Raw genomic sequence first — 16,622 nt, forward strand, 5'->3', positions numbered from 1 at the left:
GACTCTTCCGGTGGCCGCGGCCCTCCCGGCTCTTGGCTGCAGCCCGGTCCACTCCCCGCCCCCGACCCAAGCGCGGCTCCGCCCCGGCGCGGGCCCACCCCCGGCTGCAGCCGAGCCGCGCTGGCCGCGCGGCAGATGGCCTGGCCCTCGGCCGTACCCCGCAGACACCCCGCCCAGCCACCCTGCGGTGCTCAGCTCCTGCGCGCTGGTCCCAGGCCCAGAGGGGAGCGTGGCGGCGGTCGCCTACGCCCCCAAGGATGGAAGGGCAGATCTCTCCAGCCCACGTTCCCGGATTCTTCAAGGCCCTGGCTCTGGACCCAAGGGGGATCGGCTGCTTCTCTGCAGCTGGGGAGGGATGTAATGTAGGGGTCGCTTTGCTTTCTGAGAAGGGACGGGGGGCGCGGTTTTGACCATGTATCGCTGGAGAAAAGGGACCTCGACATGGCCTTTTAGGGTCTGTTGAGAAGCATAGCTGCTATCACTGAGTCTACCAAACAACTCCTTAAGGTCAGAACAAGATCGACTTAATTCCTTCTTATAACTTCAGTACCTAGGTGTAAAGCAGTGGTTTAATAAATGGGTTGAATGCAGAATGAGTACAGGAATGAAGATGCGTGTGAGACTGGGACATGAAGTCTCAAGCCAGAACTGTAACAGGGGAAAGAGTAATATGGGTGGTCAGAGAAGGCCTCTTCCATTTGAGTTAAGACCTAGAACTAATGAGGAAGCAGCTATAAGAAGGTCTGGTCTGGGGGAAGAGCATTCTAGGCAGAGGGCACAGCGAAGTATAAAGGCCCAAGGCAAGAATAAACTTGCCAAATTTGAGGAACAAAAAGAAGGCCATTGTGACTACAATGATAGTGGTAGATGAGGCTGTAGACTGGGACCAGACCACATAGGTCCTTTTAGGCCACAGTAACAAATATGGGCTTCTCCCACTCCATTTTGTATACTGTTGCCAAATTAGCATTTCAAGATGAAGGACCTCTTTCAGACACCTCTTCAACTCAGAAACCTCTCCACATTCCGCAATGCCTTCCAAATATCCTTAGCATGATATTCAAAGCTCTCCATAATCTAACCTCTACCTACCTTTACAGCCTTTTTTTCATTATATCCTGACTAAAGTTTTGACTTAAGCAATTCAACCTACTTGCCAGCCCCTGCACACACCTTGTATATTTTTATTTCATACCTTTCCCTCTACTTTAAAATTTCATCAAAGTAATATGTGTGCATAGACAAATATTAAGAAACCTTACAGCAGTCCTGTCTCATTTCCCTCCCCACCCCCACCCCAGTGTACCTTTTTTTAGCTCATATTATTTCTTGATATATGCATTCTAGACATTACTTATTGATTTCCAATTTTGATTGATGGATTTACCTTTCTTCCACCTCCCCCTCACCTCTTAAAATGATAAGATCACATTTTTTGGTTAAGATAATACAGTACTTATATTACTTATAATATAGTATTGACATTTTGACTATGAATAAATGCTTCCTTTACAACTTCTCCTGGCATAATCATTTTTTAAAAAAATTAATGTTTGGCTCCATTGGGTCTTCGTTGCTCCGCGCGGTCTTTCCCTAGTTGCTGCGAGTTGGGGCTACTCTTCGTTGCAGTGTGTGGGCTTCTCACTGCGGTGGCTTCTCTTGTTGCAGAGCACGGGCTCTAGGCGCATGGGCTTCAGTAGTTGTGACTCGTGGGCTCTAGAGCGCAGGCTCAGTAGTTGCGGCTCACACGCTTAGTTGCTCTGCGGCATGTGGGATCTTCCTGGACCAGGGCTCAAACCCGTGTCCCTGCACTGGCAGGTGGATTCTTAACAACTGCGCCACCAGGAAGTCCCAGCATTAATCATTGCCTTGCTTTTTCATTTTTTTTTTCTATAGTGTACCTATCATTAAATCTTTCCACATACTCTAATAGGTTCTCAATTCATATTTTATTCATTCAGCCCAATGTATTAGATAATCCGTTTTCTTTCCTGGGGGCTTCCATTCCATTGCTCTGGTCTGCACTGCTGGCTGTCTCAGCCTGTGAACAGCTGTCATCCTGGGACTTCTCTGCATCATTCTCAGAACTCCCTTTACCTCTCATCTGTGTTGGATCCCAGTTTCTTGGATACTTTACTCCTTTGTTTAGTAAAGCACATCCTTTGGTAGTTCCCCTTGAAAGCATGGGAAATAAAAACTTGTGGCAGGGGAAGTATAATGGAAAAGAATCTGAAAAAAGTATATATTGATATAAAACTGAATCACTTTGCTGTACACCTGAAACTAACACAGCATTGTAAATCCACTATACTTCAATAAAAAGTTTTGTTTTGAAAAAAACTTTTAAATTTGGGGAGAAACTTGAAAAGATGAAAGTATGATTCTGAGTTGAAAGTAATTTTCCTTCAGAATTCTGAAAGCATCACTCCATTGTCTTCTAGCTTCCAGTGTTGCTATTTAGTGATCAGTTTGATCTCTTTCCTAGGCACTTGTTTTTAACTCTTTGTAAGTCTTTAGGAAGTTCTATTTATCCCTGAGGTTCTCAAATTTCTTGGTGATGTGGCCTTGGTGCTCATTCACTGTGCTAGGCATTGGGCGAGCCCTACCCATCTAGAAATTCAACAATATTTTCTTGAATTATTTAATAACATCACTACCATTTTTCCTTTCTTTCTGCAACTCCTGTTAGATGTTGTACCTTCTGGATTGACCCTTTTATCTTTTTCTCCTTCATCATCCATTTCATTTTATTTTCAAATGATTTCACCTTTTTGTAAGATTTTAACATTACTTCCAAACTTTCCCCTATCCAACTGTATAGGTAAAATATTCACAATTAAAAATTCAATAAGTATATAAGGATGGACATATAATTTCCCTATTTGGTTCTGTAGTCCTCCAGTTCTCAGTAGGAAAAGAAAATTCATATATTTTTTAATTTCTAAGAGGTCTTTTGTTCTCCAATTCTTTTCATAGCACTTTATTCATAGACACAATATTTTCCCTGAGTTTTGAGAATTATAACCATTTCCCCCCTAAAGTTTTCGAAAAGCTCCCTACTTTGTCAGTTTCCTTGGTTTCAATTTTCTGGTTGTTTTGGTCTCCGCCTTTCATAGGTTGGAAGTTTCTTCAAATGTTTGGTGGCCTTTAACAGTCTATTCATATGTAAGAGTGAGATACTAAAAATCTGTTCGGAAGTTCTGTCCATGTACGCAGGCTAACAGGCTTCAGTGTTCAGTGTACGGTGAGCAGAAGATGATGGCTTTTTTTTTTTTTTTGAAACAAAATTCTAAGTATTTGTAGGCCTTTGGTCTGCAATTGTTTAGTTAGTTTTGGCCTGGGGGTATAAGCCAGTGTGTGCTGACATTCAGAGCCCTACCCCTCATATACTTTCATTTAATCCCTCATTTTCAATCTAGCCCCTCAATCCCATCCCCACCACGTCTCCTACCGAATCCAGAGGTTCTAAAGATTTATTTTCCCTGAGGTTCTGAAATTTCGTGGTGTTACTTTGTTCATTATGCTGGGCACTCATGGGCTCTTGTCAGTGTAGACACTCATGACCTTTGGGTTTAGGAAACCTTCACAGATATTTCTCTGAAAATTCCTCCCCACCATTTCTCCAGACTAAATCTCCCATTTCCTGCAGAGGAGAAGTAGGGGTAATCACTTGGTTGGATCAGATAAAGTGGGGACCTGGGGGAGCTTTTTCTCATACAGATCTTTGTCTGATTCTTCTCCATTCCACCCCCAGTTCTCAGGACCCAATCCTTAACCCCTCTGCTGAGCCTTTTCTGGGTTCAGAAGGGCACACTGGTTTGCTTCTTGTTAATAACCACCTCAGCAGGTAGAGCCCATCTCATTCTGCTCTGCTAGGTCAACTTTCACCCTTCCATTTTTTTCCCCAAAATGTTGATGTCTCTCATTCATTGTTGTCACCTTCTGTTTTCCTTATCATTGAGTCACGTGCCTTTTTTGAAGAATTCCTTTGTTACCATTTGAAAGTGGTTTTGGAGTAAAAAGCTCATGAGTTTTTTCTTTTTTTTTTTGGCCGCTCCACAGCACAAGGGATCTAGTTCCCCGACCAGGACCAGGGATCAAACTCGTGCCCCCTGCAGTGGAAGCACGGTGTCTTAACCACTGGACCGCCAGAGAAGTCCCCAAAGCCCATGTGTTTAATCTGCCATATTTAAATGGAAACCCTTTGCTTTGCTCATAATGTTCCCTCTACCCTTTCTATTTTTTAGGCCACTCAAGTGTCACAATCCTGTAAGCCTTCCCTAATCACTGCAACTAAAGGAATATTTTCCTCCTAAAAAGTTCTATAGGCCACTTCTGATCTCTGCCACCCATCAGGTATAAATCAGAGGTACCCTACAGTTGCTTGTATTTAACTGCCCCTACTAGGTCCATGCCATAACCTTCATATGCTCTCTAGTCACTAGGTCCTGTATTTGACAAAGGAGAAACTGAAATTTACTGAATAAGAAAAGTAAATTAAGTCAAACCCTGGCCAGCCTGTTTTTCCCTCTTTAGAAATACTGAGTAATGCCCCTTAATACCCCTTAGTACAGTTCAGTATCCCCTTCCTCATCTTACACCTCTCCACCCAACTGAAATGAAGAAAAGGCAACCATTTTACCTGTGATGTCCAGGAGGGCCACTTGTTACCAAAGACATCTGCTACAGTTTAAGTGTTAACAGAGTAAGGTTTATAGGAAAGCAACAAAGAGCTCAAAAAGGTGAGATAGAAGGGCCTGTCTCATGTTTGAGGTTAAAGGAGACAATATAGGTGACAAATTCCAGCTCTAGAGTCCAATAACAAATCCTTGCTCTATCAATTACCAGTTACAGGACCTCTATGAACTTCAGCCTCTTCATCTGAAAATGGGGATAAGACCTACTTCATAGGGCTGATGTGAAGGTTAACTAAAATAACACATGAAAAGTATTTAGCAAAATGACTGGGGACTTTCCCTGGTGGTCCAGTGGTAACAATGCAGGGGATGCAGGTTTGATCCCTGGTCAGGGAACTAAGATCCCACATGCCTCGGGGTAACTAAGCCTGTGTGCCACAACTACTGAGCCCGTGTTCCTCAAGTAGAGAGCCCACGTGCTCTGGAGCCCGCACCACAACTAGAAAGAGAAGAAACCCACAAGCCACAACTAGAGAGAAGCCCGCACGCCGCAATGAAAGATCCTGCATGCCGCAACTAAGACCCAATGCAGCCAAAAATAAATAAATAAATGTATATAAAAAACAAATGTCTGTCATGCAGTAGATACTCTCTCAATATTAGGGGACAGCCCATTTCACAGGTTCTTCCTGTTCTTAGGATATCCATTGCTGGCTTGGGGTTGTATTTGCCTCTGGGGGCAATTTCCCTTCACTGAGACACTGAATATGCTGAAGGAAAAAGAATTCTGGATTATGAGGCTCAAGTCCTTAGCTTTACTCCTCAAGAGTCATGAGACCCTGAGCAAATTCCCTTATCTATAAGATGAAAAGTAGCCCAGCTTCTCTGACAGTAGTACTGGATCAAATGGACAGAGCATGTGACAGACTGGCAGTGGTTAATGGACTTTACATATGCTTGGCATCATCACCCTCTGACAGAAAAGTGTTCGGACTAGGACTCTCTACAGAACTAGGTTCAGGCACACCACTCCAGGACCACAAATTGGCCCACAAAGTCTGGAAAAGAATCTAGGCCCTCTACCACCATGGCCATGGCAATGGTCAACTAGCGAGGCACCACAGTCCCACCTAGTGGCCATAACACCCCTCTTCTCCCTCTCCACCAGGTGTTAAGAAAGGCTACCACATCAGAGGTTGAGAACTCTTTGTTGACCTCCTTCAACTGCTGATCAGTCAGAGTTGGAGAGAAACCAAATATACCTCTCTGTTTTTTAATATTAACAAATACAAGCAACAGAGAGGGCCAACTGCTCTCTGCTGTTCCCTGAGGGAAACCAGAGCACAAAGCTGTTCCTCTGGCCTTCCTCTAACTGCAGGGCCTGCCTAGCTCCTCCTTAGGCAGAGTTGTCATCCAGCCCAACTTCCCTCATCTCAACTCCCCAGTCATGATGGGAGGCACATGGCTGCTGGCGGTGGGAAGAATACTGTAGCTCCAGCCTCTGCTCCTTTAAGTCTCAGCTCAGATGGTGGTCACTCATCCTTCTGCAACTAGCCTCTCACTTGCCCTGGCCCAGAAACCAGGAGGGCAATCAACCACACCCACAGGAGCAGGTAGTGCGACTTCAGTCATCTTCAGATGACTCCTCTTCTGCCTCTTTTAGCCACTGGATGAACCTCTGCAGCTGTAAGGAAGCAGAGTGGAGAGCTACTGAGGGAGGGGCACATAACCCTCCTTTTCTCCTTAGCAGATAAACAGCTCTAACAACCAGAGTCCCAGGGACCAACCACCTGGAGTCTAAGGCCAGGAGCCAGGGAGCCAGGCAACCACTGCAGTGACAGGAAGGCAGCCTGACTTACCTGCTGGTTCTTGCGCAACTGCCGGCCCTTGTCAGTTGTATCCCTTTGGCTGAACCAGCTCAGGATTGTTTCCTCAGCCAGGATCTCCAGCTGGTAGAAAGCCATCAGTACCTGCAGAAGGCCAGCAGAGGAGATGAGATCTCAGGGGCCTTGCAGGGTTCAGCGAGACATAATGGATAACAGAGGAAGAGGAGGCAAGATCTAGTGCCTCTCTACCAGGCCCTCAGCCTCCTTCTACACACGGAGCAGCCTCCTCCAAAACAGGTAAGAATGAGCTCTTCACTCTGATACTGGGACAGGTTTGACTTCTGGAACTATTGCTGGGTAGTGCTTTGCACATTCCCAGGGTAACCTCCAAATGGTTGCCTTACTAGTTTGGCTCCAAGCTGTACTATCCCAGCAATAAGCACAACACTAGGGGTGGATGAAGCTGTTAACCAAACTCCATACGGATTCATGTCAGTCTATTTTGTGTCTCCACGGAGGTCACCAAGGCCTGTTTCAAAGTAAATGCAGGACTGTGGGGCTTGACGTGGTATTCACCTTGGCCATGGAAGTACTAAGGGCTTCATGCTCCAGGAAGAAGTCCTCAATGGCTGCCAATGCTTCCAAATGATCAGCTGCACGCTTTATGTAGTTCCTAAAAACAGGGCTCCAGGTCTTGAGCAACTGTGGAAGAAAGGAGAAGTTGCAATATATTCCTGAGCATGCACCTACACCTGGACAGCAAAGAAAATCAATATTGATAACATGGGTCTTTCAAGACAAGATGGGGAGTTCCCTGGTAGTCTAGTGGTTAGATTTCGGCACTTTCACTGCCATGGCCCAGGTTCAATCCCTGGCTGGGGAACTGAGATCCAGCAAGTCACATGGCAAGGTCAAAAATTTAAAAATTAAAAAAAAAAAAAAAAAAGACAAGAGGGAGATGATACAGGTCCTGTGGAATTATGTCAGAGGGACTTGGGAGTGCTGGCAGTCAGGACTGGGGAAAAAGAAATTTCCTAGGGAAGGTGAAGGGGGTCAGATGCTGCAGGCTCCCTCAGAATACCTGTTTCCAGCCTAAAGGTTCACCTCATTCTGGGTCAAATCATTTTCAGTCAGACAATGTGACAGTCCAGGTCTATTCTGGGTATACCTTTGGGGTCTAGTACTGTCTGAATACTGGAATCTCAAAGGCCACTCAGTATTGAACCTAACTTGACTCCCCTGGACCAGCCAAACCTGCTCTAGAGCCTAATCTGTGTCCAGAGGCAAGGAGAAAGGAACCACAAGTAACATATATCTCACAAGACCTTCTACTCCTGATTTCCTTTAAAGTCAAGCCCAGTAAGGATGTATACCTGTCTCCACCCAACCCCTTGTACCCAGCCCCAATCTTTGCTTACGGGAATCAGCAGGGCACAGTAGCGGTTTGGGTCGAGTGGGGAATCCGCGTGTTGCAGGGGGAACTCCAGGACCACATGGCTCAGCACCTGCATCACCTCCTTCAGGCTTATGTTGTAGGCGTACCTGTGGGGAGACTGGGGTGACACCAGGGCCTTCACTGGCCCTTTCAGCATACTGTAGGACTATGACTTTGGCAGGACACTGGGGGAGAGAAAGTCAGATGGAACAACATGGAAAGAGAGGGTTTTGGAAGGAGGAAGTCTATGCTGAGGCAAAAACATAATGTTCTCCTTGCTCCAAATGCTACCGGCCTTGTCCAGTTGGGATGTCGAGGGAACAGGTTCCTATTTGGAGAAGAAGTAGGAGAGAACCTACACCTGCCTTGGATTACCCCGAGGAGATGAGAATAAGGAGGAGCTGCTCTTACTTGAGAGAGTTGATCTCTAGGACTAGATTGTCACAAGAAATGTTCTCCTCCTTGCCCCGCTGTAGAGTTCCCAGGACTTCATTCTGGAACACTAAAATCAAAGCAAGAGTAAGTTCATGGGCCAATATCACTCCAGGATGCTTTAAGTCATCCAGTTCTGACTTTATGCCCAACCAAACTGGAGGCTTTCCTCTTTTGTCCCAGACACTGCTCCCCTGGCCACTTACCTTTGATGTCATCCATCTGCGGGGAGCCTGCCCGGCTATCTAGCTCTTCAGAATCCATACTTCGCTCACTTTCAGTTTCGCTCTCTTCTTCCATGTTGATTTTGAGTCCTGAGAATCCATAAAGGGTGAGAAAAGAGAAAAATACTGAAAGAGCCATTGACAGAGAGCAATATATCCGCTCAGTCTGCATAAATAAAGTAATGAACAAGTAGTCTGATTCTGAAGAGTTCAATTTCCCTCAAAATAATCTGATTTAGAGGGTGGGTGGCAGGAATAAGGCTTAGCTCACCCCACAGATTCTGCTGTAGTTCCTCCTCTTCCTCCATGTTCATGTCTGCTGTTTTCCAGAGGTAGCCCTGGCCTGCAACTCCGACTTCTGCTGGATTGTAACCTGGAAAAGGCACGGATCTTTAGCAAAGGCCCAGTAGAAGCACCAACCCCTTAGGGGGAACCTTGGTTTTTCTATGGGGCAGAGAGACACACAGATAGATGCCCCACACCTGCTGAGCCTCACACCTTTCAGCTTCACCTTCTCCTTTTCTTGGTCAGCCCCAGAATCATCACTGAACTGACCACCCTCCTCATCATCTTCGGCATCGGGAGGGTGCAGAGAGATCACCGAGCCCTCAGGCAGCGTGATGCCTGGGCCTACCACCACCTGGAGGAGAAAAAAGGAGTGGGTGGCACAGGCTGATTAGCGTGTTGGGGAAAAGTACATCCTGAAAATCAGAGTGACTTTTATTTACCAAGCCAAGTAGAAGGTAAATGAAACCACTGGATTGGGACTCTCAATTCAGGGTGGACTGGGTGGACTTAAGGCCCCTTTCTGGCTCAGCATAACCACCACTCAACTTGGGGCCTATGTGCAGTGTCGAACAGGTCTTACCTGGGAAGTGAGGACACAGCGTGGCTTCAGGATAACTTTTTCCTTGACCTCAGCATTGTCACAGAGCACAGACTGACGGATCTGTGCTCCAGCAGCCACTCGGACGCCCTGCCATAGGAAGGCCTCGTCCAGCACCACATTATCACCTGGCTCAGGACAGGAAGGATTCCTGGTCACCCAGGGCCCTAATTCCAGACCAGGGCCGTTTGTGGAGAATGGGGCTGACTGACATCAGCACAGCTCCCACCCAGCTCTGCTACTCCATCCCCAATTCACCAGGAATACCCTCTCCCTAAGCTTGGGCCACAGACGCCTGACTACCCTCCACCAGGTTTACAACAATTACAGACTATATACTGGACTTAAGAACCTGAGAACCCTTAAGATTTCTGGGGGCTCCTTGAGCTCAAGAACCTTATTAGAATTAAATCCATGCCTAAAAGTAGAACCAAATTATTCCACCTCTTCTTGTACATTTTAGAATTAGAATCTTATTGTTGTTCTTTTAAAGGGGTGGTTCCATTACAAGCATCACTTTCTTGTAACCAAAGCAAGTTACTAAGAGTAGAAAGTACACTGGACTTAAAATCAGAACACTCAGATTCAAGTCCCAGCACTGCCTCTTATTAGCTATGACCTTGGGTGAGACAACCTTACAGCTTTTTTGTTTATCTATAAACTTATCTATAAATAATACCTACCTTACAAGGTTTTTAATAATGTATGCAGAAGCCCTTTGTAAACTGCAATGCACTAAACAGATGTTATTATTGCATGTTAATTATCCAGTTGGTCCTGAATGTGAATATAGGGTACCCTGAAATGTGAAGAGTCACCCAATAACAGGCTCACAGGCCACAAATTAAAGTATCACTGTTTTTACATCCCTATTTCTTCCTTTATTAAGGCGGCCACTCTAGTTCCTTATTCTCTGGGACTATCCCTCTGTATCCTTTTCTGGAGACATGGGTTCCCCCAGGTTCCTGCTCCTAGGATGGCCAGCTTGACCTCCCCACCTGTACTCACCAATGTGACAGCCGGGGCCAATGACACTGTTGGTGATGGAGCAATTGCTGCCAATGACAGTGCCAGAACCCAGGAGCACATTTTCCTCCAGTACGCTGCCATGACCCAGGCTGACCTCAGGCCCTCGGTAGATGTTGTGTCGGGAGTGAGTGCAGCTTTGGGTTGTGCTGTCAGTGAAGTTCGCCTCTGGGGTGAGAGGGTAGACCCATCGGCGGATGACATCAGCGCAGATAGCAGCATACATGTGTAGGTTGGAGACCCGGGCACCATATTCCTTAGTTGTCACATGCATGTGGATCTGGTTTCCTAAGATCTGAATGAGGAGAAAAAAAGAGAGGTCACCCAAGCAAGCAAGAGAGAAAGAACATCCCAGGTATAATTCTATTCTAACTTTCTTAAGTTTCCTACTGCCTCTCAATGTCACAGCCAAGTGGCCTGAGACTTTTCTCTGTATACTGCTTCCCTCTCCTCTCCAGCTCTTTTCCTTTCTCCTAAGGTTTAATAAAACATAAAAGGGGACCAAAACTCCCCCAACCCTGCCCAAGGGAAAACAAACTTTCACATTATGTGTAATGGTGGATGTTCATGTTTTTAGCAATTAATCTGTTGATCTTGAGATGTTTTTAGCATGTCACTGGTGGTCAGATGGTATTGGGGATCTGCCAAAAACCACAAATGAATCTTTTGCTTTTGTGTGTCAGTAGGGTCTACTGTGCCCTAAAAATGGGCAGAATAAAAAAGCAAATGGAGAGAGAAAAAAAAGGGGGACCAAATTTATCAGCATTGAGATAAAATCACAGCCTTCTTCTAACGAGGCATTGGGAGCCTTTTCTTACCTCCTCATTTACTAACAGGCCTCGCACAAAGTCATCTCGAGTTTGGTAGTCGAAGTTGTCTGTAAAGAGTTGAGCCACCTGTGTGGGGAAGTCAGAGGGGGCCAAGGTTAAGCACTATTCTCTGGAAGCAAACACAAGCCCCCCAGAGACCTATCAGACACTATGACAGCAGGATATGGGCCAGAATCCCAAAAAAGTCTGCCAATAAGATACTGGGGTCAAGATGATAGCACCTATTTGCTGTAGATAAGAGAATGAAGGAGAAGAAATATACCCTGGCCTTTTAAGGGGGTGATAATAAACCCTCAGAGTTCTACTCTTTAGATGTGCAGCCTTGGCCCTGAGGAGCTCACCTGAGGAGAGCAGATGCTGATATGACAATCAAGTAAATCATAGCGAATCTCCACTCCATCTCCACTGCCCTGGAACAAGCTCTGTGGGGAGAAGTTACAAGGACTTTATTATTACTATTATTTTTTAATAAATTTATTTATTTTCTTTTTGGCTGAGTTGGGTCTTCATTGCTGCGTGCGGGCTTTCTCTTGTGGCGAGCAGGGGCTACTCTTTGTTGCGGTGCACGGGCTTCTCATTGTGGTGGCTTCTCTTGTTGTGGAGCACGGGCTCTAGGTGTGCGGGCTTCAGTAGTTGCAGCGCGTGGGCTCAGTAGTTGTGGCTCACGGGCTCTAGAGCGCAGGCTCAGTAGTTGTGGCTCATGGGCTCTAGAGTGCAGGCTCAGTAGTTGTGGTGCACGGGCTTAGTTGCTCCATGACATGTGGGATCTTCCTGGACCAGGGCTCAAACCCGTGTCCCCTGCATTGGCAGGTGGATTCTTAACCACTGTGCCACCAGGGAAGTCCCTACAAGGACTTTAACTCATCTCTCCTGCTGAAGCCTGTCACTTTCCCACCTCAAGGACCCCAGATACCCACACACCAGAGGAAAAGAAAAACGTCGGAGGCCTTGGGTCTTCTGGAAATGGAGCACCCGGTTTGTGGCACTATCCACAGCCACTACCACATTGTCCTCATGGCAACGAGTTGGGTGGCTGGGGGATGACTCCTTGAAGATCATCGTCATCACAGACACATTTTTTTCCAGCTTCCGCCTTAACCTGTAAACGATAGGAGGGAGAGAGTTGCAAAAAAGCAGTCTTAGGGCTCTGCTGGTCCCAAACCTCATCTCTACCGTTTTCCCATCCTGACCTGTGTTCTTCCAGGGCTCTGGTAATATTGATGTTTGAGATGACATCCCCATACACCAGAAGGAAGTCAGAGCGCACCAAGGCCTTAGCATCAACATCACGGAGAATATCCCCCAGTGATCTATATAGCTCTGATGTAATTATTCGAACCACGTTGAGGGATGTAGGGCGGCACCACTTGGATTTCCTAAAGGAAGGGAGGTGAGGGGGATGAGTAAACCAAGCATAAACATCATGCAGAGCTTCCCTATTTTTTCTCCCCACTCAACATTCACACTCCTTTGCTATGGCTTTTTCTGGGTTCCTGTCAGCATCTTTGACTTCAAAGAGGTTTATGAACTATAATTAATGGTTTCAGCATAGTCTGTCACTAGTCTTGTTTTATGGGTTAGAGAAACATGGCTATTTCCTCTCCATACCCTGACCCCTGTCCCTAAACATGGATTTGAACTAAAAATCCCGCTGAGACTTAGGTTATACAAAGTATCCTGGGAACACACATTTCATGCCACTTTTCTCCTTCTAAACCTCATACCAAATTTAGGAGCTGTTTGATGGAGACCATGCTAACATCCTAGTCCTTATTTCCTAAGCTTCCATAAATCCTGAGATTCACTCTTTTTCAAAAACACTTCGCTAAACATTTGTTAAGTGTTTACTATGTGCGTGGTACTAAGCTAGGCACCAGCAATACAAAAATGAGGAAGAGTCAATATTTAGAAGCTCAGTGGAAAAACAAAGATATTACTCTTGTAACTTGCATATGGGAGCCACTAAATAAAAAGCAAAACCCATTGGGTACACACTTTGTGAGATTCAGAAAAAATCCAAATGCTATTCTTTAATGTTTGTCACGGCTTCAGCTGCTCACCTCCTAAGTGAAGAGAATGCCGTTAGACCTTATGATGGGATCCAAACAGACAAATTTTTCTCCCTCATAATCTCCTCTTATTTAGTTATATCCATCCTAAGGAAACTGGGAAAAAATGGTGAAACATGGAAAGAAAAGTTGCAGAGCCTTACAATAAATGTTCCTTGATTTGGGCAGCCTTCCAGCAACAAAAGACAAAGGTTTCCTGTACACCTGTGGCAGTCAGAAATTCCAGAGTGTAGTCAATTAGCGCCACATTGGCCAGGGGCAAGAGGACCTGAGGGTAGGAGATGAAAAAAAGTCATGAGGGTCCTCTGAGTATCATTCTTTTCCCCATTTCAACCACAATTTTCACTCCTCTATCAGTATTTTCAAACACTAGTTTTTACTTTATCTTTCCTATTTAAAACTAATCAGGCTGCTGCCTTTGATGTTCATGGCATACTCTAAACATCAGAGTCTAATGGGTTGCAATTGGGATATAGTAGGCATGGAATCTACTTGCTTAGCATCAGACACAGAGCTGGTATAGAACAGCAAACTATCCCTGACAAAGGATAATATAGAAATCAATTACATCTCCAGAAGCTTAAGTACCACTAATGCTTTTTTTCCCATAAAATTTCCTTCCTTGATCCCTTTCTAAGAGTCAGGGGCTAGCCATCCCAATCAACTGTACAAAATAAACAGCCATTAGACTATTTACAGGGAGTGGTGAGTCAAAGAGGTTTTTCCTGAACTGAATGCAAGTCCTTTTCTTTGAACTGGGGACTGCTGAATGACCCAGCAATCCCTAGGACTAGCTCAGTCCAGTTCCCCAGTGTCTAGACAATACTGGGGACGCGGGCAACCAGCCACTGAACCTGTTCTGTTCTCCTTTTGACAGATAGCACTAGCTGTCACTAAAACCTGAAAAGAAAAAAAGCACACTATAAGAGATCCAAAACAGCTGGTACTATGGAATCAGACCAGCCTGCTCTTTTTTTAGGCACATGACCTCCCTTTTGGAGGTAAAAGGAGGTGACAGTCCCTTTCACCTAAGGATTTTTCTTTCCTCTACATAAGTGCGGCGCAGCCTCCTCCTGAGGCACTGAATCCCCATGTGAAGGCTTCTCACAAGCACTGCTTCTTCATTAGCCCCTGCAGGCCTCCCAAACCTGAGGTGGACAGCATTACGAGTGCCCAAATCTGCCTGCCACTCAATTGGTCAGGCAATCGTCAGGGCTTTAGACGGTCTCTCCGCCTTCCTCCTAACCAGATAAACCCGATTTCTGGGAAAGACAGTGGACACAAGTCCTTCCAGAGCGCGCCTCACTAGGCAGCCGAAAAGATAACTTGGTCTAGCTCCGCCACCTCCGGACCCTCTGGCAGCTTTCGCGCGCGCCGCTCACCCGAGGCTGGTCCTTGGAGATGGGGAAGAAGCGGCGGTTGAAGCTGTCGGCCACCAGAACTGCTTGTAGGGGCGGCGGCTGTTCCTCCTCCGCCCCTCTGGCTGCTCCACCGCCGCCGCCGCCGCTGCCACCGCCTGCCGGCCCGCTGCCGCTGCGCTTGTTGGGCCGACCGACCACCACACCAGGCGGCGCCACCACAGAGGCCGCCATCTTCTTCTCTCACAGTCACCACTTCCGCTCGGAAACTGACACGGCACGCAGTAGGGGACAAAAAGATCCAGCACTCGAAATGCGAAGCACTAGCGAAGGGAGGACGGGAGGAGCTGAGGAGAAAGGAATGCGCATGCGTCTCCCCTAGCCCTGCCTGAAGGCTGAGCAGCAAGGAGCACGGCCTGGGGCCCTGCGGCGCTGGTGGCCGCATGTTGAGGCGCCCGGGGTTGGGGTCCTGTGGACTGCAGACTCCATCTGCAAGTATTATCGGCTGTCATTTGTTCGTGAGCAAGTTGAGATTCTTGGGGGATAATGAGACACGTGGTCTTTGCGAAGCGGCCAGATCCTTTCTGGATGTGTAATCTTCTCCGCCCCAAGCATGTTAAAAACTGTGGTTCTCCGTCTTCATTCTCATCACCTAATGTGGCCCGGCACCCTGGGGAGCTCAGAACCGAGTCAGACATTCCTTCCCTCAGGGCACTCACAGTCTACATAAATACAGAACGTGGAACAGAAGGGAGAGTAGTAATTCTATTAAGCGCTGATCGTGGCGGGGAATGATACAAGCATTATCGCACTTAGTTCGTCACACGTCTCTGAGAGAACATTTTATCCATTCGTTCAACAAACATTTCTTTTTTTTTTAAAACTTATTTTATTTATGTATTTTTGGCTGCTGTGGGTCTTCGTTACTGCGCGCCGGCTTTCTGTAGTTGTGGAGAGCGGGGGCTTCTTTTGCTGCAGAGCACGGGCTCTAGGCACACGGGCTCCAGTAGTTGTGGCACGTGAGCTCAGTAGTTGTGGCACGTGAGCTCAGTAGTTGTGGCTGGTGAGCCCTAGAGCGCAGGCTCAGTGGTTGTGGCGCACAGGCCCAGCTGTTCCGCGGCATGTGGGATCTTCCCGGGTCAGGGCTCGAACCTGTGTCCCCTGCATTGGCAGGCGGATTCTTAACGACTGTGCCACCAGGGAAGCCCCAACAAACATTTCTTCAAGTCTCAGTGGGGTGAAGTTCACCCAGCTAGTAAGTGGAAGAACTGGTGTTGGAACCCGATCCATATGATGTCATAGCTCCACAATCTTTCTGCCATGTGTGGATAAAAATTTATTATTTTATGATGTCTTCATTTATTCATTAATTCAGCCTATCAGGATTTATTGAAGCTCTACTCTGTGCCTTAATCAAATTGGAAATAAAGGTGAAACCACGAACACTCTAAAGTTGAGTAGGCCTGGAGGATGTAAGCCGCAAGGCCCGAGTCTTGAGAGGCGCGGCACCAGATGGGAAAAGAGGCAGTGGGTTGCAGCGGGTAAGCCAGGCCTACGGAAGTGCGGGACCTTGGGGACGTGGTGGAAGCGAGGTGAGGCAGCTTGGGTGTCCTTAGGTGGACAAGGAACTTGCCAGCAAGGCACCGTGCTCTTCCAGCACGAGAACTGTCGGAGTTCCACCATCGATTCCTCAAAGTTTCTGCAAGCGTCGTTACCACCCACGGCCGCGTTTTATGTCTGGATTCGGAGTTCCAAGGGCTGAGGTTTGTTTCCGTCTGGCGGCTGTGGCTTGGCCCGCGTTACTCAGTCACCCGCCTCGTGGGTCCGAGGAGTCTGTCATTTCTTCCCTCTACCAGTTAATGAGAGTGCTGAGCGAAAACTGTTTCTTCAGAATTTTGG

The 16,622-nt window shown here is 46.8% G+C and overlaps 1 protein-coding gene across 1 annotated transcript; it reads right to left on the reverse strand.

Annotated features, from left to right (window-relative positions):
• Window positions 1-5,894: 5,894 nt before the first annotated feature.
• On the reverse strand, window positions 5,895-14,972 carry EIF2B5 (eukaryotic translation initiation factor 2B subunit epsilon). The gene is made up of 16 exons (XM_022570947.3): window positions 14,748-14,972; window positions 13,509-13,633; window positions 12,487-12,672; window positions 12,218-12,395; window positions 11,638-11,718; window positions 11,285-11,362; window positions 10,449-10,761; window positions 9,423-9,568; window positions 9,053-9,194; window positions 8,826-8,927; window positions 8,537-8,644; window positions 8,310-8,400; window positions 7,882-8,005; window positions 7,040-7,165; window positions 6,497-6,607; window positions 5,895-6,321 (listed from the first exon to the last, which is right to left on the reverse strand). Exons 1-16 carry the CDS (start codon window positions 14,955-14,957, stop codon window positions 6,262-6,264), a joined length of 2,181 nt encoding a protein of 726 aa, XP_022426655.1. The 5' UTR covers window positions 14,958-14,972; the 3' UTR covers window positions 5,895-6,261.
• Window positions 14,973-16,622: the final 1,650 nt, after the last annotated feature.

Source organism: Delphinapterus leucas, chromosome 4 (genome assembly GCF_059928025.1).
Source record: "Delphinapterus leucas isolate spDelLeu-1000000601 "Yukka" chromosome 4, BTC_Dleu_Yukka2, whole genome shotgun sequence".
Classification (NCBI taxonomy): Eukaryota; Metazoa; Chordata; class Mammalia; order Artiodactyla; family Monodontidae; genus Delphinapterus; species Delphinapterus leucas.